Genomic DNA, 10,604 nt, shown 5'->3' on the forward strand with positions numbered 1-10,604 from the left:
TTTAGAGGGTGAAATTGGGTTTGAGAGAACAAAGCTGTGGTTTGGTGGGGTGAAATTGGAATTTGGAAGTGAAATTGCAGTTGTGGGGATGAAATTGGAGTTTGGAGGCTGAAAATAGGGTTTGATGGATCAAATTGGAGTAGAATGGGGAGAAATTAGGGTTTGTGAGTTGAAATTAGGGTTTGTTGGCACAAAATTAATGTTTGGGGTATGATGATAGGGGTTTGGGATAAAAATCAGGATCTGGTGGGATGAAATTCGTTCTCGGGGAAGAAACTGGGAATTGGATGTCGGGATTAGGGTTTGGGAGAATGAAATGAGGGTTTGGTGGGTGAAATTCGGTCACAGGGGATGAAATTAGGATTTAGGGGGTGAAATGAGTGGTTGGAGTATGAAATTGGGGTTTGAAGGATGGAATAAGAGGGGGCTGTGGATATTAGGGTTGGGATGTGAAATCAGAGCTTAGGCAGGACAATTAAAGCTTTTAAAGGGGGATGAATTTTGGGTTTGGGTGGAGAAATGAGGGTTTGGAGTGTGAAATTGTGGGTTGGGGGAATCCAGCTTGGAGGGTTGAGGGTGAAATTGGAGTTTGGCTGTTGAACTTCTGGTTTTATTGGGGGAAACTGGTGTTTAGGGGATGATTTATGGGATTGTAGGATGCAGGGGCAGCAGTTCCAGCATGGTTGTTGGATTCAGCCCCGCCCCAGCTTTCTCCCCACTTGAACATATTATTTTTCTCATCTAAATTTCCCACAGGCAGAGCAGAGCAGGAGGAAGAGGAGGAAGCACCCAGGGCCACAGGTGGCAACAGGATACTTTAAAAATACAGGGAATATAAAAGGATCCTTACAAAATACACGGAATATAAAGGGATCCTCACAAAATAGAGGGGGATCCTCACAATACACAGGGATTATAGAGGGCTCCTCACAAAATACAGGGAGTATAAAGGGATCCTCACAAAATACAGGATTATAAAAGGATCCTTACAAAATACCAGAATTATAGAGGAATCCTCACAAAATACAGGGACTATAAAGGGATCCTCACAAAATACAGGGATTATAGAGGGATCCTCACAATACACAGGGATTATAGAGGGCTCCTCACAAAATACAGGGAGTATAAAGGGATCCTCACAAAATACAGGATTATAAAAGGATTCTCACAAAATACAGGGATTATAAAGGGATCCTTACAAAATACCAGAATTATAGAGGAATCCTCACAAAATACAGGGACTATAAAGGGATCCTCACAAAATACAGGGATTATAGAGGGATCCTCACAAAATATAGGGATTATAGAGGGATCCTCACAAAATACAGAGACTATAGAGGGATCCACACAAAATACAGGCATTCGAAGCACTCCTGCTCGACGGGAGCCGGGATTCCCTGACCCCGAGGCCTCATTCACCTCAGACCTAACCCAAACTTCTTCCTCATCTCTGGGAACCTCTGAGCTCCAACTCCCCAAGGAAATATGGGACTGCGGTGAGCACAGGAATGTAGCAGCATAACCACTTGGATGTGAAGCTTTAAATGGGAAATATTTCAACCGGTTTGCTGGCCCCGAGCAAGGAGTGACCGTGTTGTCAGACACTCCCTGCAGTTACGCAGGGCTCCACACCGGGCAGAGCAGCGCGGGCCCGGCCCCGGGGAGCCTCAGAGAGCTGCGGGGCTGCCGCATCCGCCGGGAGCGCTTCCCTGCATTGCCTGGCGCAGACACCCACAGGGAAACAGGGAGAGGGTGAGGCAGGCACTGAATGAAGCCGGGCTCCCTCCTGTCGCCCCGCGGTGGGTTCAGCCCAGCCCGGTGGGTGCATTGGTGGGCTGAGGGCAGGGACACGGAGCACTGGCGCAGCTCCGCTCCGCACCGCGGCAAACCGCGCTCTGAGCCCTCCGGCGCCGCCGCACTGCGAGCTCTGCCGAGGAACGCCCCTCTCCCCGCACCGACCAATCAGTGCCAGAACAAACCTGATTGATTTTTGTCCTAGCCAATCAGCGCTCTGTCTATAAGCACCCAATCAGACGCCTGGGGACGATTTCTCGCCCAATGATAAACCAGGAACGGAGTTGCGGGGTGGGGCGCGCTTTTTCGTGAGCGGCGTAGGGATTAACCAATCAGATCAGGACAATATGTTAACTACTGACCAATGAGCAAAGGAGACGGGGACAGAGGAACTCGCGAGATTTTGAGAGGTACGATGGGAACTCATATCTAAGGGAGAGAGCCAATGGCAAGGGGCGGGGCGGGGCCGCAGAACAATTATTGTAACTGGCAGGTAAGCGAGCCAATCAGAAGGCGGAGATAAGTTCAGCCCCGTGTTCAGTGGGCAGCCAAAATCCTCCCATGGTTGAACAGCCACGATTGACAGGTAGGACCGTCCAATGAGATCGCCGCGCCCTTTCTAACTGTCCAATGAGCGAGCGGGGCTGGGAGGCGCGCGAGGGCGGCAATTCCCGCCCCCCCCGCGGGAGCACGGGGCTGGCTGGCAGACCGACAGCGCAGCGGGCCAATGGGAACGCGCAGCGCTAGGAGTTGGGCGGAGCACCCCCGCGACGCCGGCCAATGGGCGAGGGCGCCGCCCTGAGCAGCCAATGGGCGCGGGGGGGGCGGCGCGCGCTACCGGCGCGGCTCCCAAGATGGCGGCGGGTGCGTGAGCGGGGCGGTCGGGGAGGCCCGGCGGGAGCGCGGCCGCCGCCGCCATGAAGGGCAAGGAGCGCTCGCCCGCCAAGGCCAAGCGCTCCCGGGGCGGCGAGGACTCGGCGTCCTCCTCCTCCTCCTCGCGCGGCAGCAAGAAGCCGAGCGGCTCGTCCGGCGGAGGCGGCGGCTCCAACGGCGGGAAAGCGGCGGCGGCGTCCGGCGAGAGCAACAGCGGGAGCGGCCGGCGCGGCGCCCACGCGGACAAGGGCGGCCGCGCCGGCAGCCGCGAGTACGAGAGCGGTTCGGCGGCGGCCGCGGGCGGCGGGGGCCGGCACGGCTACAGCGGTAAAACCGCGGAGGCGTCGCGAAGCAGCAGCAGCCGCGGCGGCGAATCGCGAGCGGCCGCCGCCGCCTCCTCCTCGTCCTCCTCGTCGGAGCCGGGCGGCGGCGAGTACAAGACGCTGAAGATCAGCGAGCTGGGCTCGGCGCTGAGCGACGAGGCGGTGGAGGACGGGCTCTTCCACGAGTTCAAGCGCTTCGGAGACGTGAGCGTCAAGATCAGCCGGCTCCCGCCCGGCGCCGGCGCCGCCGACGAGCGCGTGGCCTTCGTCAACTTCCGCCGGCCCGAGGACGCGCGGGCCGCCAAGCACGCCCGCGGCCGCCTCGTGCTCTACGACCGCCCGCTCAAGATCGAGGCCGTCTATGTCGGCGGAGGCAGCGGCCGCCGGCGCAGCAGCCGCTCCCCGGCGCTGCTGGACAAGGAGTCTCCCTACGGCGCGGCGGCGGTCGGGGCGGTGGCGGCCGCCGTGCGGCACCCGCCGGCCGGGGCCGCGCAGCGAGCGCTGTCCCCGGCGGGCAGCGGAGGAGCTTTGGGATACCGGGACTACCGGCTGCAGCAGCTCGCCCTGGGCCGGCTCCCGCCGCCGCCGCCGCTGCCGAGGGAGCTGGAGAGGGAGCGGGACTACGGCGGCTTCTACGAGGCGCGGGTGCGGCCGGCCTACGGGCTGGAGCGCGTGGCCGGTGTGGCGGCGGCCGGGGGCTTCCGCGGAGGAGGAGGAGGAGGCGCCGGAGCGGCCGCCGAGGAAGAGATCAGCCCCGAGGATGACCAGAGAGCCAACCGCACGCTGTTCCTGGGCAACCTGGACATCACCGTGAGCGAGTCGGACTTGCGGCGAGCGTTTGACCGTTTTGGGGTCATCACTGAGGTGGACATCAAGAGGCCGGGGCGTGGGCAGACCAGCACCTATGGTTTTCTTAAGTTTGAGAATCTGGACATGGCGCACCGGGCCAAGTTGGCCATGTCAGGGAAGGTGCTGCTGCGCAACCCCATCAAGATCGGGTACGGCAAAGCCACCCCGACCACCCGGCTCTGGGTGGGCGGCCTGGGGCCCTGGGTGCCCCTGGCTGCCCTGGCCAGGGAGTTTGATCGGTTTGGCACCATCCGCACCATCGACTACCGCAAAGGGGATTCCTGGGCCTATATCCAGTACGAGAGCCTGGACGCTGCCCAGGCGGCTTGCACCCACATGCGGGGCTTCCCCCTGGGGGGGCCGGATCGCCGGCTCCGCGTGGACTTTGCCGACACGGAGCATCGGTACCAGCAGCCCTACCTGCAGCCCCTGCCCTTGCCGCCCCCGGCTCATTACGAGCTCGTGGCGGAGGCGGCTGCTTTTGGGGCTCACCGGGGTGCCCCCCCTGACCCTCTACGGGGGGCCCGGGACAGGACGCCACCTTTGCTCTATAGAGACCGTGACAGAGACCTTTATTCTGAGACAGAGTGGGTGCCCCCGCCTCCCCCTGTGCGGGACCGGAGTAATCGGGCAGCTGCCTATGACCCACTGGAAAGCCTGGAGCGCCGCCGGGACGGGTGGTCCTTGGAGCGGGACCGCGGGGAGAGGGAGCTGGGCAGTAGCAGTAGGGATCAGCCTCGGAAACGGAGGCTGGCCGAGGATGGAGGCCGGCACTTGGACCGTTCCCCTGACAGCGAGCGCTCCTCTTCCTCCCGAAAGCGCCATTGCTTGGCCACGACCTCTCCCCCGGACCGCAGCCCCGAGCTCCTGGGAGGCCGGGAGCGTTACAGTAGTGACCCTGAGCGCTCATCCCGCTTGCTCCCCTTGGAGCGACCGTCCCCCATCCGGGAGTCCCGCCGGGGCAGCCTGGAGCGGGGGCAGAACGAAAAGCGCGACCGCAAGAATTCCGCGGAGCGGGAGCGCAAGCATCGCGCCGCCGCCGCCGCCCTGGAGTGCAAAAGTCCGGCCAAAAAGGACGAGCGGGCGGCGGAGGGTGGTGGTGGAGGCTCCCGGCTCAAACCTCCTCCCCAAAAACAGCAGCAGGACGGAGCAGCGCAGGCCGGGGCGGCGCCCAAGCTGTGCTTGGCTTGGCAGGGGATGCTCCTGCTGAAGAACAGCAACTTCCCGTCGAACATGCACCTGCTCCAGGGGGACCTCGGAGTCGCCAGCAGCCTCCTGGTGGAGGGAGCGACTGGTGGGAAAGTGGCTCAGCTCAAGATCACCCAACGTCTCCGTCTGGACCAGCCCAAGTTGGACGAGGTCAACCGGCGCATCAAGGTGGCGGGTCCCAATGGATACGCCATCCTGCTGGCCGTGCCCGGCGCCTCCGACAACCGCCCCGCAGCCGGGGCTGCCGAGGCCGCCACCACCTCCACGCAGAGGCCGCTCAGGAATCTGGTGTCCTACCTAAAGCAAAAGCAGGCTGCTGGGGTGATCAGCCTCCCTGTAGGGGGGAACAAAGACAAGGAGAACAGCGGGGTCCTGCACGCCTTTCCGCCCTGCGACTTCTCCCAGCAGTTCCTGGACTCCACGGCCAAGGCGTTGGCCAAATCAGAGGACGACTATCTGGTCATGATCATTGTCCGTGGGGCATCCTAAGGCCCTCGTGTTCTGTTCCCAACCCTGCCTACTCCTCCATGCAGCCCCTCCAGCGTGTGCCAGGTGCTATGGGATACAGCCTTAGCCAGCCCTGTCGTTATTTGAAATAGATCTTTGTTTGTAGGTGACTTTCCCGGGCCGATTTTCTGTTACTACATTTTTCTATAAAGATAGAAGCCAGAGAGGTTGGTTAGGAGTAGTGTGAATAGGATATTTTGAGAATTTCCCTATCAATGGGGACAGCAGGGAGGCTCAGCCTGCTTTGATTTACAGAAAATAGAAAAATAATAAAAACTGGGGGAGGGGGGGGAGGGGGGGGTAAAAGAAAAACTCCTGTCTTCTTAATTTAGATTCATGTCCTTTTTTCATTTCATGTATTTTAAAGCAAATCCCAAGAGCTCGTCCTCGAGAGAGCTCCAAAGCGAACAGACCAGATTTAAAGCACTCAGTGGAAATGGAAAACCATAACTTTAATAACAGACTGGTGTCACATCCTATTTTGAGTCCTTGAAATTCCGTGTGGGCCTCAGGCCAGGGGCCCTTTGGGATCCCTTCCCTCGGGAGCCGCAGTGGTTTCCCCGTTGAGTCGCGTGGCTCAAGGTCGACGTTTTTCAGGTGAGCAGCAGCTGCTCTCTCGGGTACACAGCAGAACACTGAATTCCTTTTTGGAAAGGGATTCCTTTTTCATCCAGCCCCCCCAGGTGCATGCACTGAAACTGGGCTTTTTAACAGGTGTATTTCCCTGATTTCCCGGTGTATCCCATTTGTGCACTTTGGGTTTGTAGCAGTGGCTAGGTTTGGTGAAGAGCTGAGGACTTTGTTGCAAAGCAGGAATGTCTTGTGCTCACTCTGGTGTGCAGGAAACAAGGAGGTGCTTTAAGGAGAACTTGAGTTATATTGTGGGGTTTTGGTTTTACTGCCTTTTTTTTTGTTGTTTTGTTTTGTTTTCTAAGAGTTGCAGGTTCAGTGGGGTCTGGTTCCACAATGCAAACTGAGCAAGTAAGTGCTTCTCTCCAGAGATGCTTTTCATTCTGTGATAATTTAATTACATAAAAGTTCTCATTAACATTTTACCTCTTTGTTAATAGCAAGGAACTGCTGTCTGCTAGGGACTTTTCAGGTACAGTGTGCAGTGGGCATTACATGAGGTTTATCATGGGCACCTGGAGTCAAGTGGTTTTAGCATCCTGGAGAAATATTAAAAATACTCTGAGATGCTGAGTTTTGAGCTCTTGTTCTTGTGATTCAAGGATGAAACAGTTTGCAGGTTGTTGTTTTTTTGTTTTTTTGTTTTTTTTCCAAATAACGTAGTTATTTTTTTCCTATTTTCCCCCAATCATTGGGCACTTTTCTCCAGCTGTCTCAGCCACCTTTGGTAATTCAGGCATTTAGGAGGGGAGAAGGGATCTCAATCCCTGATGTGATCTAATTCCATGATATTCTGTTTAACAGCCAAAAGGGTGTTGCAGCAGCTTATAAACTGAAGTGTAAATCTCACTGTATCTCTTTACAGGCCCTAAAATTGTAATCTTGCACTTAAACCCAGAATGTAATCTTGCACTTAGCCATGTTTTCAGGGATTTGGGCAAGAGAGAAGTGACACTGCCTCTCTTGGTCCATGCTCCAGTAGATTCCTTGGATAATTGATACAGGCATGAGTTGATTTCTGTTACAACTTGCATGGCAAAAATCAAATTCAAAGTGTGGAATAGGATGCGAATAGGAGACGAAGGAGGAAATGTCTTGAATGTATTTTATGGGTGTAACTGAACTTGCTTGAGTTTCTGTCACAAAAATAGGAATTTTTGTTACTGCACCACTTGTCAGAGAGGGCTGTGGTTTAAGAGGGCTTTGGTTCCTTTATTTGCCCAGAATGAGTGGACCCAGCATCCCAAGCATTGTGGTGAACTGAGAATTCCAATGTGACAGCATCTCTTAAACACAGATTTTGTTTTTTATAGCTACTTTCCTTTCTAAATGAAAAGGTGAAAGCCTCATTTAATGCTCTTAAATTTGAGAGTAAAATCCAGAATTTCTGGGTTGTCCTTCAATGTGAATGTAAGAGATGGCAGAATTCAGCTGTTCAGCTTCCTATTAACAAGGAGAATTTTTGGGAATGACACCAGAAATGCAAATCACTGTGTTTAAGAAGATACAGCGTGTTTACCACTTATTGAAAAGAATGTTTTAATTGGAGCAGGTGCCTGTTGTGTGTCAGCAGGTGATCAATGCTGCAAGTGCTGCTTGCATTCAGAGGGAGTTTTCTGGGAGATTTTTGTCATCTGACAGAAATCACTTGCAAGAGTTTTCTAGGAAAGAGACTGGAAACAGCTGAGAATTTAAATCTGCCCAAAACTGGGGGGAAAAAAGCACTAAAGTTTGTGTTGGACACTGAGAGCAGCATTTGTTCCACTGATCTGCAGCAGGCACCCGCTTAAAAACCCATAAAACTTGGGGTCAACATAGCTTGTAAAGCCAGCTTGGTTTGGGAAGCCTTTTGGGAAGAGCATGCTAGGTGCACTTCCATTTTTCCTTTTGGGAAATCACAGTGGTTCCACCTGCCAGTGGCTGTGAAATTGTGCTGTGCTGGAGGGCGAGGAGGAGCGGGCGAGGCCGTGTTTGACTCCAGGTTTTCTGGTTCCTTATTTCGTGGAGCACCTGCTTCTCCTTTGAATCTGGTTTATTTGTGGTTGCTGCTCTGTTTTGTAAGCAAGGATTTTAACACCCTCTGAGGGTTCTTGAGAGGGAAAAAACCTCTTTGAGAGGTTTTTTTTGCCAGCACTGAATTCCCGGCTGGGCGGGCTGTGCTTTCCTCCTTGGTCTGAGGTGTTCCCCATTGGAGTAACTGTCCACTGAAGCTGGCTGAAGGTTTAGAAGCCTGTGGGTGATACCACTGTGTGCAGAGCAAACCAGATGTAGCAGTTGTTGGCTCTCTCCTTGTGTCTGGCATTAAGTTGCTCTGGTGAGAGCTCGGTATTCCCTCCCGACCTTGTGTGCAGCTGATGTTCTTCTATTTCATTACTGTGTTGAATTAGTCTGGAAAAAGGATGTGCTTTTCCTGAATCATTTCATCCTTGTGCTTTATGCTTTGGGGAAAGAACCTCAAATGACTCGTGGTTCTGTTTGAGATTTTAGTTTGTTGTTTATTTCTTTTGATTGGAAACTTTGCGCAACTTCCTTGGCCCCTGGCCAGTGGCTTTGTTTGCCACAGGAACACTGAGGTTATCCTCAATCCAGAGGTTTTAGGGGCAAAAATACCAACACATCCTTGTCAGCCTCCCAGAGAGAAAAGGGCATTATTGCCAGGCAGACAAACCTTGTCCTCTCTCTCTTTCCTTTCCTTCAAGGATGTTAAAGATGGAATATTTCGGTGACAACTTTCTTGGCCTCTATGGAGAGCCAAGTTCTACAAAGAACGAGTTTTAATTTCTTGTGTGGGTTTTGGAACCCTCTGGTTGATGGTAACTGAGGTGAAAGGCCTGAGGTGTTAATGAGGAGGAGGAGTGAATCAAAATTGTGAAGACAAGTTCAAAAACTCTGAGGACTCAGGGAAAAAAATGCCTTGGAAAATGATAGTTCCTGGCTCTAAGCAAAACAGTGTTGAGGGCAGCGCTCCTGGGGAGTGCTGTGTGCCCAGAGGGGAAGAAATGGTTGCCATGTGGCTCTGGAGCTTTTGGGGTTCTTTCCCCTTTGTCCCCCTGTTGTTTTCTTTATAGCACTGAAGGACAGATACTCCAATGATTGGTAGACTGAACGATGAGGTGATTTTTGTATCAGGCTTAAAGCAGACCGGGTGGTGCAGAGAATGGTTCATTGAATATTCATCCTCGTGCAGTTCCCATTGTGTGAAAACGATGGCTGGGAGATATGACTCGAATAGTAACAATTTTAAATTTTATTGGGTGTGTCTTTGATTTGACCTTTTGATTTGACCTTTTAATATTGGCATTGTCTGCTGTTAGAACTGCACAGCAGAGTGAGAGCAAAAAGAGCTGTGTAACACTACATTTCATGGTTTTGTTGATAAGTTGCCTTCAGGAAATACCCAGTGAGGAAAGTCAACCGAATTAACAAGAATTAGGTTGGTTTTTCTCCTGGTTAATGATTTTGATGTGCCCCAACAAATATTACTGCAAGTTGAGTAATCATCAATACTGTAAGCCTAGTTTTATCCTGGTCCAAAAAGAAGCCCTGCACTACTTGTTTTGCATGTATCCCTAGAAGGCAACTTCATTCCGAGGTTTCATGCCCATGGGTGGTATTGGTGCTTTTAAAGTCCAAGCAGAATATTCAGAAAGGCCTCGTAGCTCTTTATGTTCATCTGTATAATGTAGGGAGGGGGAAAAACCCAAATCTGGTGTACACATTTGTATTGAAATAACGTTTTTTTTCCTCCTGCAAGCAAATCTGGCGGACTGCAGAAGACAACAGCATGGGATACCAAGCTCTAATGGACCTTTGGGAAGAGAAGCTGTGGCTTATGTGGAATTTACATGGGCCTCCTGGTGGAAGAAAGCTTATCTGTTTAGTATTTGTGCATTTTACTAAAATGGCAGCTTTAAAAAAAAAAAAAAAGTTGTGTATCTGCTATTGTGATGCCAATGCCCGTGTTTTAAGTGGAAAAAAAAATGACCTCTTTGCTTTGTGCTGTGTACACAAGATTGCTGGAAAAGTAAAGGAATACCCTTTTTATGGCTCACACAGCTTAAAAGTAGCTGTCACTCAAACATGCGCTCACAGTTGAGCTGATTTTGTTTCATTCTAAATAAATTGTTTCTTTTGAGGAAAATGGTTTTTCTGCCTGGAAGTGAATTGACGACAAACGTTTGGCCCCCCCTGTGTTGGCAGCGGAGGGGCTCCTGCTGCTGCTGCCCAATTGAGCTGATAGTTGTGGGTCTTGAGCAAGAAGCAGGGAGAGCACCGACACTTTTGCCTTGATCGACCTGTGGTACCAGGCAGAAGAATTTGTGTCTGATGGCCTTGCTGTGGTGGCCCCCGTGTTTGCAGTGAAAATGGGGGCACTTTGCTGCGTTTCTCCTCAGCGGGACGGGGCACGCAAGAAGCAGG

At 52.9% G+C, this 10,604-nt stretch overlaps 1 protein-coding gene across 4 annotated transcripts; it reads left to right on the forward strand.

Annotated features, from left to right (window-relative positions):
• Nucleotides 1–2,676: 2,676 nt before the first annotated feature.
• Nucleotides 2,677–10,326, forward strand: RBM15 (RNA binding motif protein 15). Of its 4 annotated transcripts, none has more exons than XM_063178166.1 (3): nucleotides 2,677–5,600; nucleotides 5,923–6,536; nucleotides 9,940–10,326. In XM_063178166.1, the coding sequence occupies exon 1, from the start codon at nucleotides 2,712–2,714 to the stop codon at nucleotides 5,535–5,537; it is 2,826 nt and encodes a 941-aa protein (XP_063034236.1). In that variant the 5' UTR covers nucleotides 2,677–2,711; the 3' UTR covers nucleotides 5,538–5,600; nucleotides 5,923–6,536; nucleotides 9,940–10,326. The 4 variants fall into 4 exon arrangements, with proteins under 4 accessions (XP_063034236.1, XP_063034235.1, XP_063034234.1 ...); XM_063178165.1 differs by having other exon boundaries at nucleotides 5,923–6,152; XM_063178164.1 differs by having other exon boundaries at nucleotides 5,923–10,326.
• The last annotated feature ends 278 nt before the right edge of the window (nucleotides 10,327–10,604 follow it).

This window comes from Melospiza melodia, chromosome 28 (genome assembly GCF_035770615.1).
Source record: "Melospiza melodia melodia isolate bMelMel2 chromosome 28, bMelMel2.pri, whole genome shotgun sequence".
Classification (NCBI taxonomy): domain Eukaryota; kingdom Metazoa; phylum Chordata; class Aves; order Passeriformes; family Passerellidae; genus Melospiza; species Melospiza melodia.

What these genes read in the sequence shown, in the direction of transcription:
- RBM15 (XM_063178164.1), top strand. Translation starts at nt 2,712, where the DNA reads ATGAAGGGCAAGGAGCGCTCGCCCGCCAAGGCCAAGCGCTCCCGGGGC.